Below are 25,329 nucleotides of genomic sequence, written 5' to 3' on the forward strand. Positions count from 1 at the left end.
AACTGAGTAAATATTACAATGAACAGCAGCCTTCAGAGTCCCATCCATCATTCATGTTATCGCAAGCATAGAGAAACTACAATCCAGCATATATCCCATCTAATGCATAATATGCACCTATATAGCTTCCATGTATGTAATAATGTGTATTCTAGTCTGGACCTGTGCTCTCATCTTGATGAAGAAAGAATGTGTGTAAGAATGAATGTTTAACAGCTAAAACTTCCCCTAAATACTAGTCTGACACTGAGGGGGTTTCCTGATTGGTTGCTTCAAAATAATTTTGATCTTATTATTAATTAAGGTGAAAAGACTCTACTTGCAATTACTGGCATTAACCCTTTAAAGTCACATTAGTGTTTACCAAGTCTACAAAGCTATAACAGCTTCAACTCTTCTGGGAAGGCTGTCCACAAGGCATAGGAGTGTGTCTATAGAATGTTTGACCATTCTTGCAGAAGGGCATTTGTCAGGTCAAGCACTGATGTTGGAGAGAAGGCCTTGCTCTCAGTCTGCACTCTAAATCACCCCAAATGTGTTAAATCGGATTGAGGTCAGGACTCTGTGCAGGCCAGTCAAGTTCCTCCACCCCAAACTCGCTCATCCATGTCTTTATGGACCTTGCTTTGGTAAGATGGTGCGCAGTCATGTTGGAAAAGGAAGGGCCAAACCAAACTGTTCTCACAAAGTTAGGAGCATGAAAATTTCCAAATTTCCAAATTCAGTATGCTGACTCCTTAGTTGGTTCTCTTCATTAGAATTAAGGGGCCAAGCCCAAACCCTGAAAAACAACTCCACACCATAATCCCCCCTCCAGCAAATTATTTAGTCCAGTGCACAAAGCAAGGTCCGTAAAGACATTGATGAGTGAGTTTGGGGTGGAGAAACTTGAGTGGTTGTAAAGACAGAAGTTTTTTTTTTTATTACCTAACTTCATTCTATGCAGTAAGGTAACGAACCTTCTGGGTTCCCTAAAAACATACATGAGCCCAATCTTGATCCAACGATGTGCACAAAAGTCGAGACTCTCAAGGCTCTACCGCTCCTCATTGGCTCTGATACAGCAACAGAAGCCATTGGCTCCCGCTGCCCTCAGAGCCAATGACGTAGAAAGGAGAGAAAGGGCTGAGCCCCACTCTGTGTGTCTTATGGACATACACAGCAGGGCTTGGGAGCAAACACGTATGAGTGGCCCCATAAGGAACAGGTTGCTATAGGGGCACTCGGCGGGGATGAGGAGCTAAGAACACCAGGGGGGTCCAGAGAAGAGGAGGACAGGGGCTGGTCTGTGCAAAACCATTGCAAAGAGCAGATAACTATGACATCTTTGTTATTTTAATGTCTTAATAATAAAATTCAAGCAGTATATTTGTTGTTTCAGACATAATGCATATAGGTCTCCTTTACTGTCATAAGTTTCTGTATTTGATTACGTTTTACATTTTTTGACTAAAGCAAAATACCTTAGCCCTTTTAACAATGTAGTGTTGGTGGCTAATGTATCTGAGCTACAATGATGCAATAAATTGAAAATATGAATGCAATTACTAATGTGTCATGACCTTATTTTAAAATACTGCAGCAGAAAATCTGCACAATAGGGAGTTACTTTGACATACTGTTTTTGAGATACAGTACATATGACACAAAGATATAATATTAGCAGCTAAAATGTTTCTATCTATAACTGGTACAGCTAAGCTGGGTGACTCAGTATTATTTGTTAGTTTCAAGCCTTGATTTGCTTCTGAAAAGTAAGATGTAAGAGCTTTTAGTGATGAGCAATTCTGCAAATCTTGCTTTAAATTTGGTAAACCTGAATGTAGGGGCAAATCGAATTGTAGCCTTTAGAGAGAAGTAGGGTGGCAAGTCTTGATGTTCATTCTGGTAATTTTTAGAGATAATAGACAAAAAATGTCAAGTGAGACTGGCCACTACCATAGGGTGGCATGTACCAAATGTACCAATATAAATATTTAAATCTAAAAAAAAAACAAAAAAAAAAAAACACAGTGGAGCGAAGACAAATAAAGTAAACCAGTGTGATCCCACCTAGCAGCACTCAAATTACAGTGTAGACACAATATATGTGATCAAAATAAATCTATGCATATAAACGTAAATAAATACATGTGAAGAAAATATTCAAATACATGTGAGAAATTATCACTGTGAACTATGAATCCAGTCCAAACAATAGTCCAATAGAAAATAATCCAGTGAAAAAATTCCAGTAAAAAAAAAAACACATATATATATAAAAAAATATGAAGAAAAGTGAAAGAATGGTGATGTAATGATGATCCAGTGAGATTCTAGGGTTAGCCGAACAGAAACACACCAAAAGGGTCCACCACCTCTGTGTTCCACTCCCCTCAGCTAGAACACTCACCCCCACTTTTTGCCCTCCACTCTCATGGATCGGGCTGATCAAGCTTAGATAAATCCACCACGGCACAGGATCCGAGGAATATTGGGTCCTTAGTAACTAACACGCTGCCACTCCACATATACCAGAAGAATGGATTGACATGCCGGGCATTTTTCTCAGAAACCTCTGATTACTGCTACACCAGTGATACAGTTGAGTGCACCGGAGATGAGATCAAATGTGGTCGTACGGCCAGAAGACTGTCAGGTATTTACCTTTGCCTGGACCTAGAACAAAATATCCACTGCTATGTAAGAGGGCACTGAGGGCTTGAAGTTCAGACAGCTCACGGTGGTAACTTAGACCGGTAGGGGTCCCAGAGGAAGGCAGGGTGAAGACAGCGTGAAAGGTAAGCAGCTGGCTCAGGCTCGCACCAGACATGTGCAGTCACTGAGCCACCAGACCATTGTTGAACTCCTCCCTGTCACTGCCTTGATGCTACGGTCTGGCGGCTCAGTGACTGCACATGTCTACTGCGAGTCTGAGCCAGCTGCTTACCTTTCACGCTGTCTTCACCCTGCCTTCCTCTGGGACCCCTACCAGTCTAAGTTACCACCGTGAGCTGTCTGAACTTCAAGCCCTCAGTGCCCTCTTACATAGCAGTGGATATTTTGTTCTAGGTCCAGGCAAAAGTAAATACCTGACAGTCTTCTGGCCGTACGACCACATTTGATCTCATCTCCGGTGCACTCAACTGTATCACTGGTGTAGCAGTAATCAGAGGTTTCTGAGAAAAATGCCCGGCATGACAATCCATTCTTCTGGTATATGTGGAGTGGCAGCGTGTTAGTTACTAAGGACCCAATATTCCTCAGATCTTGTGCCGTGGTGGATTTATCTAAGCTTGATCAGCCCGATCCATGAGAGTGGAGGGCAAAAAGTGGGGGTGAGTGTTCTAGCTGAGGGGAGTGGAGCACAGAGGTGGTGGAGCCTTTTGGTGTGTTGCTGTTCGGCTAACACAAGAATCTCACTGGATCATCATTACATCACCATTCTTTCACTTTTCTTCATATTTTTTATATATATATGATTTTTTCACTGGAATGTTTTCACTGGATTATTTTCTATCGGACTACTGTATTGTTTGGACTGGATTCATAGTTCACAGTGATAATTTCTCACATGTATTTGAATATTTTCTTCACATGTATTTATTTACGTTTATATGCATAGATTTATTTTGATCACATATATTGTGTTTATACTGTAATTTGAGCGCTGCTAGGTGGGATCACACTGGTTCACATTATTTGTCTTATTATTTTTATTTAAGCAGCAGCACAATTATTTTTCTGATGCAGGATCAGTTCACTAGGGCAAGAGCCTGCCATATACAGTGGAACGAAGGTTTATTGGTCTTCTTGGTGGACAACATTGGAAAAACACACATAAAATTTTAATAAGAAAATGCCTAAAATTGTATGCGGTGTTACAAAACAGCATGTTTTTTAAGGACAGTCTCTGAAATAACATACACTGGAAGCACAAATTTGACTATGGGATATTATAGGATATTATTATAGGATTTATTATAGGATATTAGAATAGTAAGGCTAGGTCCAAATTTACTAGAGACAAAGAGCACAGAGTGGGGCTTTACTACAAAAAATGAACATACTGTAGAGAATAGAGCAGTGTAAATTGGCCACTAACAGAACAGTTTTAATCAGGGATAATAGGCCTAACCAGAGGGAGCATTGAATGTGATGATATCACTTGAGGTAGTTTAGGTTGCCCATTGTTCTTGCACTTAACTTTTGTTTTCCTTTTCAAAAGGTAGCTTAAAAAAATGAAGGACAGTAACAAGTGAATATTCTATTTTAGGCATCAAAACAGGCCTTAACAACATTAAAAAAATAAAAATAAAAAAACCTATAAAACAAATGAAAAACACAAATCACTGAAACTAACGTCTATTTGTGTAAAGAAAAAGTAGCTTAACCATAAAATAAAGCCCATATCAACATAGAATAAAAAAGCAATACCCCCCAAATAAATGAAACCCCCAAACTACCACACCCATAACAAAGGCACATGTTGTTATAGGAAAGTTTTGCTACAGATGGGACAGCAGCCAAAAGTGACCTCTGACAAAAAAAGGCCCCAATAAGAAGAAAAAAGTAAGCAAAGGGGTTGACTGTCCAAAGAGCTAACAATCAAAATTAAAGTACACTTTTCTAACTCACTCTATTCTCTCCTTTGCAATTTTTTAGCTTTCTCTGTGTTTTCTCTATAAAAGCTTTCAATCGATAGCTGCTTTGAAACCCATTCTTATATAGTGAGAAGGCTGTTTATCTAAAATCTCCCCTTTTGGCCTTTCTAAGGGCCGGTTCACACTCTTGCGAGTGCGGTGATCACATGTAATATCGGAGCGCACTGCTCCTTCATCACATGCGATCGGATGTGCGGTGCAAATTCAGCCATACACTTTGAAATTCGTACTGCACCCGCACAAAAGACGCACAGGACCCTTTTTTCCAGCCGCATCAGGATTGGATCGCACAGTGGTTCACACTTGTGTGATCCGATCCTGTGCTAACTGTCAGATCGCACTGCGAAATGCAATCAAACTGGGGGTGTCGTTAACATTTAATTGACACCCCCTGCGTATCGCATATGGCAGTGTGAACTGCCAGATGTGCGTTTGCTATGCGGGAACAGGCTGCGAATTTGCAGTCTTCCCGCATCGCACAAGTGTGACCCGGCACTAAATCTGATGGCCAAAGTTCAAAGGCCGTGAAATGCATTATGCCTAAACAGAAATCTCTTGGGCAAAAAGTGAACAAACATTAACTGGGATCATAAATCTCAAATTCCCAGGATTCTCCTTAAACTGGTTTTAGGGCCTAAGGGCGTAAACATTATTTCCCTTAATACATTTACTTGCATTAGGGTACAAAAAAAGTTTAGGTGTCAGCATCCCCTCTCACCCCCCCCCCCCCCATTTACTTACCTAAGCCCTCATTTGATCCAGCACTGTGCAGCTCTTCTCTCCCCGAAATTCTGGGTCCCACTGGCTTTGCTGGGGCACCAGAAGCCATTGGCTCCCACTGCTGTCAATCAAAGCCAGTGATGAGGGAGCAGCAGGCAGGGCTGAGTCCCACTGTCTGTGTCAATGGATGCAGCAGCGAGGCTCAGGTGCGAGCACGCATGAGTGCCACCACGGGAAGTGGCTTCCCATGAGGGCACTGGACAGAGGGGAGGGGTCAGGAGCACTGACGGGGAACAGGAAAAGAGCAGGTTTGCGGCCACTTTGTGCAATTCCATTACACATAGCAGGTAAGTATAGATTTGTTTTTTTTTGTTTTTTTAATATACCTTTACAATCACTTTAAACCCACTGTAGCAGCAAACCCAAGCCCCATCCCTAATTGCTGTCACCAGTTCAGGATTACTAATATCTATTTGTTACAAATTTAAGATAAAGGCTATGAACAGGAATAGTTTCATTAAATATATCATCAAGCTTAGCCTACTAGTGACATTCACAGTGGTAATCAGACCATATACATGTTTTATCTGCCACATAATTTATAATTTTGTTCAGCCAGTTCTGTAATGCACGCAGACAGCACAAATAGGTCTTTCATTGCCACTGCAACATCATAGCTTGGCAAGAACTCACCTCTAGCTATCTGACTGGACAGTGATGACTGTATCTCCCAGATTACAGGTGCACTCTAAAGTATCCATTTTAGAACTGTACATCTCTTCTTATTATATTATTTTTATTCTAGGGTGAGAGAGGTCCAGTAGGAGATATTGGCTTTCCTGGTCCTGAAGGTCCCCCTGGATCATCGGTAAGTGTGCACCTTTAATATTTAAACACTTTTTTTCCCAAGATCTAATTTATTACAGGGCTTAAATTGACATCAGAACAAAACCATGCTAGATGGCTTGGCTAAGTTATTTTCATGTTTATCCTCTATAACATTTAAATGGGACCTTCATTCAATAAAAGCAAATTAATGTCATAACTTGGTTATTTTTTGTTTTTTAAGTAAATATTTCTATAAATTGGAAAACAAATTGCACAAGTTAAAAGCTTAAACAGCAAAAGTGTTTTTGTCAACATAAAGCTGTGTTGTTTCTTGGTACACATGGTTGATTCATACCAGAAGCCATAATCATAATTTCTGTATAACATAATCTTTCATTGAAATGACTGAAAATGTACATTAGGAAATATACTGATGGTAACAGGAGGAAAGGCAGACATGTGATGTGGTTAACTGTTTTATGGAAGAAGATATCCCAAAAATCTCTCTAGGTATGCACACAATACATTTTTCTTTGCTAGCAATTATTAAGCTAGTCTAGGGAGTGTGCCCATCTAAAGGGTTCATTAGATTGCCTTATTGCATACAGCTCTGCAGATAGAAGTCAAGAAATTGAAAATATTTTCAACCTTTCATTAATTTGTTACACTTCTCAAAGTAAAGCAAAAGAAAAAAAAGAAGTAATATGTTTTATTTAGAAATATGCTTGCTTTTCCAGGTTGTATGAAAGGAGCCTATGTTTACACATATACACAACATTTATCCATTTTGACCAAGATTTCCTTGTGTTGTGTTGTAACAGTTCTCAGATGTGAGACTTGACCTCACTTCCTGCTCTGTATGACACTAAAAGTGATACAGACATCGTAATGATGGCACGGTCAGTCCTACTCTGCAGTGAGATTTTCCATCTCATTGGATGACAATCTAAGTGCCATCAGACTGAGACCATCATCTCTGGGGTCAGTTAAACTTTTAGACACACAAACAATAGATGCCACCACATATTTTAATGAAAACACATACCGTTCCCAGTATCTGCTGTATGACATCTGACTTTTTAATTTTAAAATATAGTAGCACTCTCCAAAGAGAAGTATTTTCTTGTTTACAGAATTTAGAGAAAACAGGGCAAGAAAATGCTTAAAATATTACTAAATAGACAGTAGGCAACAGCAAAATAAATGGGATTATGAATGAAAAGTACAAAGATACATAAAGTTTTCCTGGTCTTAGTCCTGTTTAGAGTCCTATTTGCTTAGAATAAATGTGATTCTGACATTCTGAAAGTGACTCTCAGAGTTCTGGCATGGTTTTGATAGAGGGTTGAAAGCTCTGAGCTGCAGATGCAGCAGTTTTTTGTTGACCCTCCAGAGGACGTCACTGAGTCACCCCCACCCAGTCAAGAGAGCTCAGAGATAAGAGGGTAGGAGTGCTGAAGCTTTTTTGATATTTCTGTGACCCCTAAGCCCCGGTTCACACTTATGCGTGTGCAGGGTTCGCATGTAATGTCGGAGCGCACTGCTCCTTCATTACATGCGATCGGCTGTGCGGTGCGAGTTTAGCCATACACTTTGTATGGCTAAATTCGCACCGCACCCGCAGCAAACACGCACAGGACCCTTTTTGGCAGCCGCATCAGGATCGGATCGCACAGCGGTTCACACTTGTGCGATCCGATCCTGTGCGAACTGCAAGATCTCACTGCGATATGCGATCAAACTGGGGGTGTCGTTAAGATTACATTGACACCCCCAGCGTATCGCATATGGCAGTGTGAACTGCCGGGGGTGCATGTGCGATGCGGGAACAGGCTGCGGATTCGCAGCCTTCCCGCATCGCATAAGTGTGAACCGGACCTTAATGTCAGTTTTTCCAACTTAAACACCTGTCCTTGCTACTAATAGATCTTTGCTCTGGAGCTCACTCGGAGCCACACAGCCTGAACTGAGGAATACCCCAGCTGGTTTCTTCCTCTGTACATGGAGGAAAGAGCCTTTATTTTCTTTGAAGAGCCTATCCATGACTAAACCTCTCCATAGAAATTATTGGAGATGTTCTGTACATTTGCAGGAAAAGGAGATTTTGTATTGGTGGCTATGTGGTTCTCAACATGCCACAGAGTAGGATCTTTGATGAACAAGGACAGGTGAGTATAATGGGCCATACACACTATAAGATTTTCTGAAGACTTTTTCCTTTAGATTTACCAAAACCATATAATATGAGGTCAAACCTAAACACTTTCAATTTGTATGCAATCAGGCAGGCCCTTGCACTACATAGAAAAGGTAAATCTGAAGGAAATCTAACCACAAAAGTTGGATAGTGTGTATCCAGCTTAAGACTCTGGGTTCTTGCTGCGAAAGAGGGTGGGGGGGGGGATTATTTAAAGGATAACTATATTTAAAGCAGACCTTGCATCTAAACAGTAAGATTAACTTATTTATTGTGCTAGCCACTTGCTAAACATGCCATGAAATAAAATTAGATAATATAACAACTATGCTCCAGAATTATTTTAATTATTTAAAAAAAAATATAGGCTTGTAAAAGAAAGCTTATGCTTCCCAGTACTTTCTATTAGTGAGGCTGGCCATCAGGAGGCAGGACACCTATATACTGTATTTACCTAGATATGCCAATGGCTATGCATATCGTGTGCTTAACCACTTTACCACTAGAGCATTTTGCTGTCTTACGTCTGGGCCACTTTTTGCGATTCTGCGCTGTGCAACTTTAACTGACAATTGCGCGGTCGTGCAACGCCATACCCAAACGAAATTTACGTCCTTTTTTTCCCACAAACAGAGCTTTCTTTTGGTGGTATTTGATCACCTGTGCGATTTTTATTTTTTGCGCTATAAACAAAAAAAGAGTGTTTATTTTGAAAAAATAACAATATTTTTAACATTTTTTTATATGAAATTCCCCCCAAAAAAGATGTAAAAACCAATTTTTTTTTAAATGTTTGGCCAATTTGTTTTCTGCTACCCATGTTTGGTAAAAAAAATCGCAATAAGCGTATTTTGATTGGTTTGCGCAAAAGTTATTGCGTTTACTAACTAAGGGAAAGATTTTTGTCATTTTTGGTGTTTTTTTTTTTAACGAGTAATGGCGGCGATCTGCGATTTTTTTTTGCGGGACTGCGACATTTCGGCGGACAGATCGGACCCTTGACTGACATTTTTGACACTTTTGGGGGTACCAGTGACATTACTGCAGTAATCAGTGCTATATATATGCACTGTTACTGTAAAAATGACACTGGCAGGGAAGGGGTTCATTTTATTGGAGAGGGAGGGGTTAATGTATGCCTGGTTCTTACTAACGTGTGGGGGGGAGGTGACTGAGTGAGCCAGGGACAGATCGGATGTTCAGCTATGCTGAACACTCCGATCTGTCACTCCCTGTCACTTAGGAGATCCGGCCGCTCTGTTTACACAGGCAGGCGGATCTCCAAACTGGATTCCCCGACGATCGGGGCAGAGTAGCGGCGATCGCCGCCACTCCTCCCCTGGCCCGACTCCCGCTGTGAATGCCGCCTACAGGGGGAGGAGTCTGGCGACGTAGGTCTACGTCGTCAGACCTACAAGAGCCACTTTGCCGCAGTAGTACTACAGTACTCAGCGGTAAAGTGGTTAACCTGTCCAGGTTAGTGATAGGTTTATTTTAAAGCTTGCAATACTGGGACCCATTCTTAGTAGAGCATCAGGCTAATCTGTGTTTAAAAGTACAAATCTTTTAAAACCACAATTTTGTCATTACTCTTTTTAGTAAACACATTCTAAATCTGTCTTTGTTATGTTGCTTTAGTGACTCATCTATAGAATGACGATACAAGCTAGAATTTTTTTTTTTTTAAAGAATAAACAAGGACTTTAATGGTGTGTACTCAGAGCTTGGTATCAGAGGACATATTGCCCACCCACGTACGCCAACATCTTCCAAAGATTCTCTTGTCACCGAAGTCAATCAAATCTGAGTCACAGTGTATGCCACGTCATACATCATTATGCATCCAATAAACTTATATCAGTGACAAATTAAAATAAGTTGTGATTTTAGCAGAAGAGTGTATGTAATTTTACAAAATATAAAGATCCTACATAGATGGCCTTTAAAACCAATAGATATATAGCTCTCTTTTGGGGTGGTTATATGAAATGGCCCTCCTCAAAACAGGGTATTGCACTATACCTATAGGTAAAAAACATAAGTGGAAAAGTGGGTTTCATAATGAAGTTGGCAGTACCTCAAATCAGGATGGGTCCTCTGTGAGAAGACGGGATGCCTGTCTTGGGAAAATAACCAGTAATCGAATCAAATAATAAATGTGAGAAGAGGAACTACTGTAGCCAGCGTATAACATTACCTGTAAGCATACATATACACATACATCCAATGGACAAACAGATATTTTCAGTCAGCAGGAATCCTGGTGGAGTAGTACACATATACCCAGGTATATAGTTTTTAAAATATCTCCATATGAAAGTAACAGCAAAGTTCAGTTGCAGGGCCCCACACAATGAAGCATCCATCTTGGTGTCCCAGACTTGAAGACGGATCCAGTGATGATGGCAAGATCCTCCTACCAACCTGGAATGCAGCATCTAACCAGCAGCGTGACATTGGAATTTAGAATTAGCCTATCTAGTCTGCTTTTTGGTCCCTAATATCTTCCAAATCGTCATGGATCTCTACCTACCTATTGGCCATCGGATGCCTAAACTTGCTTTAGTTTATGCTGGTTAAAGCTATAACATCCCAGACCATAGGGGGCAGGAATAACTAGAAGAGCAAGAGCTGCAACGAAAACTCTTTTGCAATAGAGAGCTTACCTATTAACATTAAAACCAAATGAGCACTGCATAGTGCCTATGGGGTAACAACAAGGGGACATATGTATATATATATATATATATATATATATATATATATATATACACACACACACACACAAATATTATATATTATATGTCCCTGGAAACTATGGGAAACAATAATAAACTATTAAATATAGGTAGGAACACTTGCCTAATAATCCCTGCTTCTTGTCTGGATTAGCAGCAGATCCTTCATGGCAGGACGTGTGGTTTTAGGGTCTCCCTTTCCAATTCCTCTCTCTGGAGTTTCCAATAAAGCCATCCAGAGACAGGAAGCGCTATACAAAATGTACTCTGTGATATTAAGCAGCACAGTTATTTACAAATATAGACAGTAGAGGGCAGTATATCCCTATAGATACAGTATATCCACATTTCGCTCTAAAAGCACCACCAAGTGTTTTAAAAATATTTAAGCCAAGGTATATATACACATTTTATATGGAATACATGCCTCAAACTCAAACATTTTTGGGACATAGTATGAAAGAATACAATGTTAAGAGAAAAATAACTATATATTCATATATTTTGTAATTGTTTCCTTGTAAGAATTTTTTAATATATCAAATAGAAAATGTACAAAATAATGCTTTTCTAACAAACACATACATGTGAACTGTTTACCTGCTATAGGATTTATCATTCTGTTCAGTCAGGCCTATGACTGGACCCTCTTTGACACACTGTAAAGCTGGTTGAATGGCATCAAAATGTCGCTTTTAGATTTGCAGCTTCCAGTGTAACTTTATGCATACTGAACACTAGGGGCTCTTACACACCACCATATTTAAAGCATATGGGCATACAGAGTAAATTGCAGCTGTAGTTGTGGCTACCAGGAATCACAGTGGCAGTGTATTTTTGCCCATAGACTTGCATTACCAAAAATGCCCTTACACCCTATATACAGAGGTCAGAATCATAATCCCTTGGATGATTAAGTGTGATTTATTCGGTAGCTTACTAGAAGCTGTAAATCACTAGACCAACTTAACACAGTCTTGGTAAATAATATATGCATTTCACGTGTGTATTCAACAATGTTTGTCCAGCTCTGCACGATTATATTTATTAATACATTTGTATCTTGATCTTTTTTCACTATGACAATTGAGAAAGATGTTGACACACCATATATTCAAAAAAATGTATTACTTTATCATTAAAGGCTATTTCCAGTCACGCAGCTTAATACAAAGTTGAAAAACACATATATATGGGATGCTATCAAAATATTTACTATTGCACACACCTTTTCCTGCTATTTAGCTTCATATCACATGGTAGGCATAGAAACTATATCAATGCCTGTTGTCCTGCAGATTTGCTGTCACACCTCATGTCTGCTCCCTGGGCTGCTAATGAGCACAAGGGTGATGTCCACTCAGAGCTATCTCGGCACTCCAAACTCATATATTACTTTACTCTCTCTCTCTCATCAGCTCACAACACAGGCATATCTACTTCTCTGTATGACTCTATGTGACAGCCTGATATATATTGCATTTCAAGTAATTCCTCTAGCTGAATTGAATAATTACTGTAGAAGGAATGTGTAAGTGAACTAAAGAGTGTTTTATGTATTTACCTGGAGCTGTTTATGAAGTAATATATTATAATGTTTAGCATGATTTATTTATTTTTTTGTTTTTGTTTTGTTACTAGGAAACATACCATACTCTTATTTGACCAAATAACAGTAGATTTAACAAAAATGAAATACGCTAAATAAGGCTTGTAAAAGGTTCTTGAGCAAATGTATCAGCAAATGTATTCTACCTTTTGGAAAGTGCATGCATATCATTTTTTACTTAGTAGCAAAAATAGTAGTCTGCCACAACAAGCACTCAGTAACCACTGATTATTTCTCAGTTGTTTTGGCTGAAAAATGCAATACCTGCTGCATTGTGAAAACTGTGCAGGACCCTGGTGGGCAGATACTACAAAAGCTGGGCTGAAAGAAACCCAAAAGGGCCGTTACAAGAAGGACCAAGCAGTATGAAAAACAAATGCTTTATTTACCAAATGTAAAGTGACATAGATAAAATGGCATAAAAGTCACATACCTCCACCTCTCCAACATTAAAATGACAATGTTGTCAAAAAAACAGCAGTAGCTGCTCACACAATACACCACACCGAACACACCCCACCAGCTGACACCAGGATGATGGGAAATGAATCCCAAGCTATGAAATTTATGTAACATTTACCACCTGAATGACAAAACTGCACTCGAGTAGTTAAACACCATATGTCACAAATACAAGCCCCAACAACATGATAGATTAGGCCCACAGACTGCTGAATAGTGAAAAGTAGTATACAGTCCATAGTCACGGTACCGTGACATATGATGAATGGCACAGTCTAATGCTGAAAAAAAGGTGAAAACCTAACTGCAGATTAATGGCACCTACAGTCATAAAGCCTAGACAGAAACCATGGATCAGGGCTGGAACCAGGTGTGAAGCAATGCAGAGTCTATCCTACAAGGGTGTTACTAGTAATATCATAGGCAGTTTAGGGAACAATAAGCACTTGTTAATAAGTCCACATGGTGAAATAGTAGAGCACAGTGCTTAAATGGCACTCCATACAGAAATCCTGGCCAGTACTGCCTTGAGAGGTTTTTGCTCACTATTCCCCCGGGTTCTAGCCAGTTACAGCAATGTAGAACTCAAGGATCATATACCAGTTTATATTCCCAGCAGGTGACAATATTCACTTCAGTCATCCATATCTACCCACAGTTACCTGAGAGTGTTGCTGAGCCACCCTTACCTACCATGGGACTTGATGTGTTCAGACAGCAGTGGGCATGGTGGGAAGATGCCAAGCAGTAATCCCTAACAACTGGGGGAGTATTCTCAGCCTATTACTATAAATAATACAGCAGGGATAATGACACACTGTTGACATACTATCAAGGAGAGCAGAGACAAAATCAAAGTAATAAGCTTTCTGTCTCCACTCGCTCTTTCTTAAATGCAGGGCCGCAGGTATTGTTTTGTGAGTGACCAAATCAAAAAGGGGAGGCTGCTGTCCAAAGAATCTGTAGCACTTATGTCAACAGCGAGCCAAAAGTATAGTGGGAGCTGTACTATATGAGAAATACCACTTAGCTTTAGTAAGAAAACCACTTATATACTACTACAGAACTCAAATAAAGACCTCCTTAGAAGTTTATATGCTGTGAAAATGCACTGCTCAAAACAATTAAAGGAACACTTTGAAAACACATCAGATCTCAATGGGAAAAAATATCATGCTGGATATATACACTGATATGGTCTTGGTAATGTGTTAGGAATGAAAGGATGCCATATCGTTTGATGGAAATTAAAATGATCAACCTACAGAGGAATGAATTCGAAGACACCCGAAAATCAAGGTGAAAACATTATGCAGCAGGCTAGTCCATTTTACTAAAAGTTCATTACAGCAACTCACAATTGTACTGGTATAGATTTTGGGAGGGACCCCAAGCCATTTTTTGTTTATTTTTTCTGTCATAGGGTTCCCCCTTAACCACTTAAATACAGGGCATTTTCACCTCCTTTCCGCCCAGACCAATTTTCAGAAGAGCTAGTAAAACTAGGTGGGTTAGGAAGTGATATGTATAAAACATGTGCTGTGCTGTGGTAAGAATTTGGTGTCTTATTTTGTCAATTGTTGAGGGGAAAAAATCTAGGAATGTGTTACACCGCTGTGTTGAGGCAGGTAGTGTGGAAGGACTGTGAGGTTTTAATAATCAATCAATGGTGCAGAAGAGTTGTCTAGGGTTGCTAAGATTCTTTCAATAGCATGGGAGAAAATGTTTGATCTAGCAGTCTCAATTTTACCCTTAAGGTCACACAAATAGTCTTTCCATGCTTGTTAATCAACAGCAAAGCCGGATAGGCTCCAATTTCTCTCCAATCTCCGCGAGACAGCTTTTATTGAACTGAGAGAATTGGTGAGAATTATACTATGGAGCTGGACAGGAGAATAAGAGGGTTCATCTTTTAATGGGGTAAAGGTGTCAGGGGAAGATGAAATGAAAGCGCCTGATTAAGGGCATTTATTTTGTCAACACACACACACACATATATACAGTGTATGTGTATATATATATATATATATATATATATATATATATACACCATTGGCCTCCATACAAGAGTACATTACACATTGTTTTACATAAATCATTTCTGTATCTTTTATATTTTTCTAATGTGCATAATCTGCTATATTTAGATTTTTAGAAAATTTGTTCACACACATTTCTTACATCCTCCCAGTGTATTATAGAAAATGATGGATTCTCTTGCTTGTACATTAGTTGTTTTGCACCATGCTTTCCATTTTCTTTTTTTTCTTATTTGAATATTCCATTTAATGTGCGTGTTTACTTTGTGAAATTCACCTCCCTCCTTGAAACAGCTTTGGATCTGCTTCATTACTCATCATCCTGGCTGGTGTGGGTCATTTATTTTCCTGTTAAAACAGGCAAGCAAGAGATTGTATGCTGCATGTATAGGTATAGTATGAAAAAACATTATTACGCCAAGCACAGATCAATATCACATTTCAATTAGACAGCACAAAGCAACGTACTCTCCCAGCTGGGAAGCAGGTGCAGAAATTGCAAGAAAACAGCACAAGCAGCAGAGCGATGTTCTTTTTTTTTATCAGTGTTACCCAGCTCTGCAGCCACAACACTATGATAAATTGTCCTCTTATTGTTTTTTGAAATGATGTCTGAGGTAAGTCCCCTGAAATGACATTAATTTACACAGGCCTCTTCTCGACTTGCTCCCTCCAGCCACGAGTCAGGTGAACACTCTCAGTTCCATCACTAGACATTTGGCTGGCTGCCCAGTTTGTTTCCCTCTAATCTTCTTTTTGATCCCATCTGACATTGTGTCAGATGGGAACGAAGTTACATCACCTACTTTCCGTTTTCTCTCAGTCAGGACATGTTGTGCTTTGCATATGCGTAGCAAATTTCAATGAACTTGTCTAATGACAGAACCCATACTGAGCTCATTCTGGATAAAGCATACAGTTTTGTGATTTTCCACTATATTGCTTTTGTGACATTTACATGTTTGCAGTAATGTGATTGTCATGGTAGCGCATTGTGTATGGAATAAATCTTTCCTTAGATTGTTACACTTATGCTTTGTTACATTTCTGCAACAAAAAAAAGTAAAAATGTCCATATTGATCCCAGCTCAGTTAACTGAATTGTCCAAATTTACTATTGATTGAGTCTACCAATTGGCCTAGTAGATTGGTAGTTTCAATCAATGCATGCATTTACTAGCAAATAAAATCTTGCAGACAAAGATTAGTTTGAGTTATGCGTACAAATCCCTTTGCTCGTCCTTAATTAACAGAGAGTAGAATTTACATTTTACACAGTTTATGATATTGTGTATTGAATAATGTCAGTGGCATATATTTGGCCTTTTTCTAGCTATATTTTCAAAGCTGACAAAAAAGATAAAGTCGGTTTCTGTTTGGATCTATTGTTGTATTGTATCTATATCTACTAGAGGCACAACAAGAATTGAGAGACAATCTCTAAATCTCTCCAAAGTTAGGGAAAATCCTCTCTTGAATAGCTATGACTAAGGCCTACAGGGCTGAAACATGTAAGTAAGGAAGGACACTTGGCTTTTTTTTTTTACCCGGAACTAAATAAAGGAATATTGTGGTTCCACCAACGTGTGCTGGTCTATAACTCTATATTTCTACAGTTGCAGTCAGGAGCCTCCCAAGCACTGCACACTTGCACTGGACCTATATGGACTTTCAGGTTGAGCAGTAGTGATGGGCTTGGCTGTCCTAGGGAGAAAACCACTACATAGCAGCCACTGCTCAATAGCGATAGGCTCGGGGGTGTTCGGATCGAGCCCGCCAGGAAGCCACCACTGCACACCCTGCCATTCATAGGTAGTGAGGCATTTCCTGATCGGCAGCTGCACAAACACATCCTGTCTATGATTTAGTGCCGGCTTCCTGGCAGGTTCGATCCAAACACCCCAAGCCCATCGCTATTGAGCAGTGGCTGCTATTTAGTTGTGTTCTCTAGGACAGCTGTCACCAAAACAGGTGCCCCATTGGAAAATTTTCAGCACCTGTTCTGGTGACAACCATATTATTTTTGATTTCCCACTGCTTTGTCTGGACAAATAGGGGTAATCTTTCTAGTGCGGATAGAGATGGCAATACAAATCTCCTGCCCCCCACCCTATCAAAAAAAAAAAGTTTGGTTATAGATACACAGATGACCCTCTTAGATAGAGCAATTTACACAATTGAGCAATAAATAGAGCGCTCCTCATTGCTGTCACTCCTTTTTTTTTGTGATTTTCTCAAGAGTTTAAGGGTATTTCACTTGTGAAGTAGCCATAGGCAGGGTTTAGTTAAAAGACAAGTTAAATAAATTATTACTAACCTTATATTTGCCAGATTCCTGTTTCTTATTTTGTATTTATTCAAATTCCCAAATTTTCATAATTATGTCCACAGTGGTGTAGTGGTTAGCACTTTCACCTAGCAGCAAACGGGTCACTGGTTCAAATTTCAACCACGACACTACCTGTCTGGAGTTTGCATGTTCTCCCTGTGCCTGCATGGTTTTCCTCTGGATACTCCAGTTTCCTCCCACACTCCAAAGACATGCTGGTAGGTTAATTGGCCCTAGTATGTGTAAGAATGTGAGTTAGGGACCTTAGATTGTAAGCTCCTTGTGGGCAGAGACTGATGTGAATGTACAATGTATATGTAAAGCGCAGTGCAAATTAACAGCGCTATATAAGTACCTTAAATAAATAAAATTTTTTGCACCATTCAAGTCTATTAGTAGTTGATGCTACTAGTGTGAAGGTTTTGTAAACATTTTCACAGCAGGTTTTTTTTTTTTTAAACTATAAAAGTAGTAGGTCAGTTGCAAAGGAAAAAAAAAGTAAGTTCATCATTTCACCCAGTATACTGTAAAATACAGATCAGATAAGTTATCCAAGTATTAAAAAGAAATATAAACATCAATGAAGAACATGCCAGCTACTCGTCATGAGCAGGCATGCAGCATCTATAATGTTAAACTATACATATTAAATTCTGCGGCTGCAAAATTGTAGAGAGCTTAACACTGGTGCAGCAAAGCCTTTGCCACTTAACTATTGAAAGCTATAAAACTCAGAAACCTTACATTTCTTATTTAGCCCACAAGCGTATCAATTGATGATTTAATAGGCAAAAGTTTCAATGAACTTTGATTCCACGGTACTCTAGCTTTTGGAGATTTTCAGAGCTTTAAGGAGCAAAATCATTTTATTCACATATCCAATACTACCATCTAGTGGCTGTATATCAGCAAATGAACATTACCTTTATAGCAGTTCATCATAAGGTAGTCCTTCAAATGTAGTTATAAATAGAGGTCCACAAGAAGAGTTAAGAAATGAAGTGTCATTTGCTTCTGTCAATACAGATTAATATCTAGGTAAGTAAGCAAATGCAGGTGCTTCCATAGTAATGATTTTTGAAAAGAGAAATAGCCTAGGTTTAAATGACAAGAGTCAAAGTTGATTATATAAAACATGCTGTGTGTGTGTGTGTGTGTGTGTTTTAGAAGAGTAGTAAGATTATGATACTGTTATTTTTCCAGCAGCATATTTTCCTTAAATACAGTATATAAGATATGTTGCAGGTAAAGCAATATGCACAGTATTGTATTTAATATTGCACCTGCACACTGTGACAAAGAGAGATTAAGCAAGAGTCCGACTCTCAGATGTAACTATATATGAAGTAAGCGGTACACATGGTTGCTTCTTCTTCTGGTTTTCAGAGTGCTTATGGTTGTATTACATTGCTGCATTAAAAAGCAGCATTTATCGTTTAGTCCACATATATTTTTCCATTCTCTTTTCCGGCAGTTCATTTTCCAGTAGACTTCTAAGGCGCAGAAAGGTGACATTTAACCTAGTAAAAATGAGTATTTTGTGAACTACAAAATGATCATCAGAAGCTGCATAAAATATTACGGGTCCATTTTAAAACTTTCATAAGGTCCTACAACACTTAGGGTCTTTTCACACGGGCTTTCCGCCCAGCAGACTCCTTTTTGCTCAGTGGGGATCGATCTGCTGATCCCCTCTGAGCTGGCGGATGACAGGTCCGTCTCCGCTTACTTTGCAGAGACAGACCTGTCAGATCCCCGCTCTCCTCTATGAGGAGATTGGATGAAAACCGACCGCCTGTCCGTTTCCATCCGATCCTATCTGATCCAACCCTCCAGACGGATGGAAAAAAGGGTTTCCATCCATCTGGATTTTGCGGACAGGATTGGATCGTATAGCAGCGGGTGTCAGCGGAGATGTTACCACTGACATCTGCTACTCTATAGAGGTACATGGAGCATCTGATCAGGTCCGCCTGAAAAACTGACAGACGGACCTGATCGGAAAGCCCATGTGAAAGGGGCCTTAGGTGGAGATTGACTAAAACTGGTGCACACAGAATGTGGTGCAGCTGTGCATAGTAACCACTCAGTTTCTAACTAACTTCAGTTTGTCTATTCTCTTCAGCTCCAGAAAGGTTTACCCCCCCCCCCCCCTTAATGACAAGGCCATTTTTTGCGATAGGGAATCAACTCCGTAAAGGAGGAGAGCATATTTAAAAGAAGAAAAACTACCAAAAGAGGACACCGTTTTAAACTAGAGGGGCAAAGGTTTAAAAGTAATATGAGGAAGTATTACTTTACTGAGAGAGTAGTGGATGCATGGAATAACCTTCCTGCAGAAGTGGTAGCTGCAAATACAGTAAAGGAGTTTAAGCATGCATGGGATAGGCATAAGGCTATCCTTCATATAAGATAGGGCCAGGGACTATTCATAGGATTCAGATATATTGGGCAGACTAGATGGGCCAAATGGTTCTTATCTCCCGACACATTCTATGTTTCTATGTTTCTATTAATTTAATTTAACACAAATTAAATCAATGTCCTTTTTTTCCCCACAAACAGAGCTTTCTTTTGGTGGTATTAGATCACCTCTACGTTTTTTGTTTTGTGCGATAACAGACAGAAATTTTTGAAAAAATATATATTTTATTTTACTTTCAGGCCAATATGTATTCTGCTACATATTTTTTGGTAAACAAAATCCCAATAAGCGTATATTTATTGGTTTGCGCATAAGTTAGGAAGGAATTTTTATTAATTTGGGTTTTTTTACTAATAATAAAGGCGATCAGTGACTTATAGTGGGGCTGCGACATTCCGACGGACAAAGCAGACACTAGGTGAAACTTTTGGGGACCAGCGACACCAATACAGTGATCAGTGCTAAATAATATGCACTGTAACTGTACTAATGACACTGGCAGGGAAGGGTTTAACATCAGGTGTGAGATCAAAGGGTTTAACGTGTTCCCTTGAAGTGCTTTCTAACTGTGGGGTGGGAGGGTTGATTGTACTGTAAGAAGACAGAGATCTGTGTTCCTGCTTAGCAGAAACACAAGATCTCTGTCTTCTCCTGTCACAGAACGGTGATCTGCCTCGAAAATTATCAGTGGGTCCTCGGGGACATCCGTCCTGCTGATTGGCCAATCACAGGGAAAGCTGTTCACACACGTACACCCCAGACCCAGGAAACACAGTCATGTACAGGTAAGTGATTTCACCCTGAAGAGATACCCTGCCACAGTATATATGCATGGGGCGGTCCAGAAGCCGTTAATTAAGCTTTGACAATAAGCCCTCGTTCACACTGAACATGGCTTTGAAATAGTATGACTTCACCTGAACTTGCACGATTTCAAAGCCCCAGTTTGGGGGCAACTTGAAAGACATCTGTATGGTTTCATGCACAGATGTCTCCCGAAGTTTCTCCGAAGTCACCAAAAGTAGTGCAAGAACTACTTTTGGAAATCAGTGCAGCTCCACAAATTTGGTGTTGCACTGATTGAATGGTGCAATTGCCAGCAACAGGCTGCGGTTTGACATGCCATTTGACCTGTCAAATAGCATGTCAAATCGCGGTGATGTAAACGGGGGCTAAAACTTAGAAGCTAATTGGTTACTATGCATAGCTGCACTAGATTCTTTGTACACCGATAAATCTCCCCTTAGCTGCCTCCATCTTGGGCATGCCGTATGGGCAAGCTGATACACTGACAGTGTGCAGGAGACCTACATTGCATCAGCGATCTGCTGATCGCTGGTGCAATACTTTTCAGGCACCTGAAACAAAAAATAATGAATGCACATTTTGTTACCTGCAAAAAAATATGCATTTATTATTTTTTTCAAAAAGTGAACTTATTCTTTAAAGGTTACCTGTTCAATGGCCATTTTTTCTTCAGATACGCTCCTCTTCCCCATATAGTAGGTACCATAAGTCGTACCTTTATTTAAACTGCCCTAATCTTTGCCTCCCCACTTCACTCTGCAGAGCTATACAAGAAGCAATGTTTGCATTTCTCTTGGCAGTGCCAGATTTAGATCTTGGGGGCCCGGGGCTTCAAGTTCGGGGTTCCTCAAAATAAAATGTAATTATATGAAAAATAAAAAAGTGAACATTTGTTCTAAAAAAATATAAGTTAGGTTCCAAGGAAGACATTTTTTCTCAATTTTATTGACTGTAAGAATACACATTACACAGGTAATTGGAACTGGCAAGTCATACATCACAGTTAAGCATCACTTGTCTGCACTTAGCATCTGTAAAATCTTCAACTTACGCTGGCCTTGGATGAATCAAGGCCAGGTGGTTCATCAGGGACTGGCCGAGTTTTGATCCATCTATGGGCAGGCTTGTTATACCCAAGCTGATCCAAACGACTTGGGTACAACCAGCCTGTTGGATTTTTTATGATCTAGAAGGCTTCCCGCAACCTACACAATAGGCACTGCAGAAGGCATTCCCCCATCAACACTGACTGTGTTGATAGGGGAATTGAGATATTTTCTTTCCTTCCATCCATGGTGGAAGGAAAGAAAATTGCATAATCTATGGGCTGCCTAACTCATCAAACTGTATCATCTTAAGGCCACTGCACTTGACAGCCATTAGGCACAGAACACTTCCATTCTTTATCAGTGTCAATTTGCTGAACAGCCTTTCTCCTGAACAACCAGTGATAATCATGCTGAAGTATAGAGCTACATTAACATCTGGAAAGGTATCAGAAAGCCCTTCATCAGGTAATAGAACTGCCTGTTGAGATGGGAGTGAGACCAGCGCTTGGCAAAGTCTGCAAACTGATCAATTTCCTCAACAACTACAACAAAAACTACCAAAAGTTTTGAGGGAAATACGTTTTATTTTCTTATAAATGAAAGTGGGGGCCCCCCTCTGGCCCTTTTGCCCCCTTATAAATCCAACATTGCCTCTGGGATCTCTAAAGGATTGAGAGTTGTCATGTGGGAAATGTGTGGGGCATACCACAGAAGTTAAGGTTTTTAAATAGTCTCCAGTGACAAAGTAAGGAAGGGGACAGTTTACATATCTACACCATTTGGCACCGTCTGACACTTACATACAGGGCTTAGAAATATTTTAAAATGTTTGTCAGAATATCATTATTTAAAGTGTAACTCACATTTGTTGAGAAAAAACACTCCCCCCCTGGGTGATCTCTGTACATTGCAAGGATTGTACCAAACGTTGTTGCAGATTCCTACCTTTTGTTTTCCCGGAGAAATAGCTGTCTGTATATCTGTGTCTAATTCAGGAAATTACATTGGGGGGGGGGGGGGCATTCTGTACTTCGAATGGATACAGAACACCTCCAGGTAGCCATATTGTATTGCATTTTTCAGAAAATTACGGCACTGCAGGCTAGAAAGGAAAGGGGATTTTTAATAACATTCAATTACAATATGACTTGTGTCACAATTGTATACTCTACAATATTTTATTTTTTTATTTGCTATTTTATTTTTCACAAAAGTTGAGTTACCCTTTAAGCTTTACCTGGTTTGGACCTGCTCAGCTTTGACAGTTTGGGATAGTAAAGATCTTCTCCAGTCCCAGTTGTTGAAGCTTTGGCTACATCTGGCTCACTATTAGAAGTATGGGGACCTCTTAAATATTTAAAAAATTAAGTACAGCCAATGTTTAGGTTATGGAACAAGAAGTCATCTTAGTACATGTAGGATTCCCTGCCATTACAGATATTAGAAAAAACAAATATACATATTTACCTCCATGCTGCAGCTCTTACTCGCTCTATCTAAGCCCAAGAACAAAGAAATCATATGACTGCTAGGATCGCTCAGTTCTTGGTCTGCTCAGAGGTTAGTTCTTGGTCTGCTTTCTGCTTTGCCCCTTCAGTGCTCACTGGAGAGCTGGCCTGGGAGGGGGGTGTACTAGCAGATTTAAATGTAGTAAAAAATTGAGCCAAAACCCCAGATAACTCTTTTTAAGCAGCTAAAGTAACATGTTTTACCCTTTGGGATAAATTATTTATATAAATAAATTAAAAAAGCTGATCATTGTAAGCACTCCTGTCAATGGGTAAATGGTTTGTCTCAAAAATTTAACTTTTACATCTGCAGGACAGCTTGTTCTGTTGAAAGACAGCAGAATAAAAATGACCAAAAAAGTTTTAGCCATACTTATCTTTTGAGATGCTGTATAATATTTTTTTGGAAAAACAAAATTCGGTGTAACCGAAAAAAGAACTGCGCAAATGGAGTGATATTTAACAATGAATATATAAATGTGAAAAATTAGGGAATTTCTTCCTCTAGCGAGCAGCAATAAAAACGTGAAAACGCAATATGTGATAGTGAATATGAGTTATTGCGCTCAGCAGTATACTCACAATAAAGTGCTAATGCATAAATAACATAAACATATGAACCAATTATTTAAAGGTGAATATTCCAATGAATATAGCAATAATAATAATAATAAACATAGTCCTTAAAAAGTGCTCGGTGCAAACTTTAAGTTCCAGCAGCAAATACAATTGGACTTGATGTGAAATGCCTTCACCAATCACCATACACCCAGTGCTCGGATAAAATACTTCTTACCAAAAGAAGTTGACCCCTTAGTTATAGGGGGTCATGATCGCAATGTATCTCCACAAGAGCTCCAAATTCTCCTATTACAGTCTTCACATCCAGTGTGTGATAAGCCAGAAGTAAACAGATAACTCCGAGACTCCGGACAACATGTCATAAGAAATAAGGAAACTCCAATAGCGTAATATTGCCATATAAAGAGATTTAATAAAAAGTAATGCACTTACTCCATAGTGGTAAGTAAACGCCACAGTAGTACAAATCGTTCAGCTTCTCCTGGTGGATGGGACGCCGCTTCCGCGTCTGCGTTCCACCTCACCGGAACTCTACGGTCTCACGTTCCCGACGCACGTTTCGTTAGGCGTGCTAACGTCATCAGGGGATCATAATATTTTTTTAACCAGTTCCCACGCAGGTCAATTCTGACATTTTTCTCCTACTTGTGAAAATGTGTATTTTTTTGCTAGAAAATTGCTCAGAAGCCCCAAGCATTATGAATATTTTTTTTTTAGCAGAGCCCTAGAGAATAAAAAGGTGATTGTTGCAATTTTATATGTCATACTGTAATTGCGCAGCGATTTTTTAACTACTTGCCTTCTGTGCACTTAAACCCCCTTCCCATCCAGGCCAATTTCAGCTTTCAGCTCTGTCACACTTTGAATGACGATTGAGCGGTCATGCTACACTGTACCCATATGAAATTTTTATCATTTTTTTCACACAAATAGAGCTTTCTTTTGGTGGTATTTAATCACCTCTGGGTTTTTTATTTTTTACAAAAAAAAAGAAAAAATACAGAAAATTTTGAAAAAAAAAAAAGGTTTTCTTATTTTGTGCGAGTAAATTTTGAAAATACATTTTTCTCCTTCACTGATGTGCGCTGATGAGGCGGCACTGATGGGCACTGATAGGCTGCACTGATGGGCACTGATGAGGTGGCACTTATGGGCACTGATGAGGTGGCACTTATGGGCACTGATGAGGTGGCACTTATGGGCACTGATGAGGAGGTACTAATATGCCGCACTGATGAGCACTGATAGGCGGCATTGATAGGCGGCACTGATAGGCGGCACTGATGAGCACTGATAGGTGGCACTGATGAGCACTGATAGGCGGCACTGCTGGGCACTGAGAGGTGGCACTGCTGGGCACTGAGAGGTGGCACTGCTGGGCACTGAGAGGTGG

At 39.7% G+C, this 25,329-nt stretch overlaps 1 protein-coding gene across 1 annotated transcript in view; it reads left to right on the plus strand.

The window, feature by feature from the left end:
- Positions 1-25,329, plus strand: part of COL19A1 (collagen type XIX alpha 1 chain) — a 1,241,599-nt gene that overhangs the window by 1,058,050 nt on the left and 158,220 nt on the right. The window contains exon 45 of the mRNA XM_082249430.1: positions 6,169-6,231. Coding sequence (XP_082105556.1) covers positions 6,169-6,231 — 63 coding nt within the window. The remainder of the gene's footprint in view (positions 1-6,168; positions 6,232-25,329) is intronic.

The sequence above is a fragment of the Pelophylax lessonae genome (genome assembly GCF_965119305.1).
Source record: "Pelophylax lessonae genome assembly, chromosome: 3".
Lineage (NCBI taxonomy): Eukaryota > Metazoa > Chordata > Amphibia > Anura > Ranidae > Pelophylax > Pelophylax lessonae.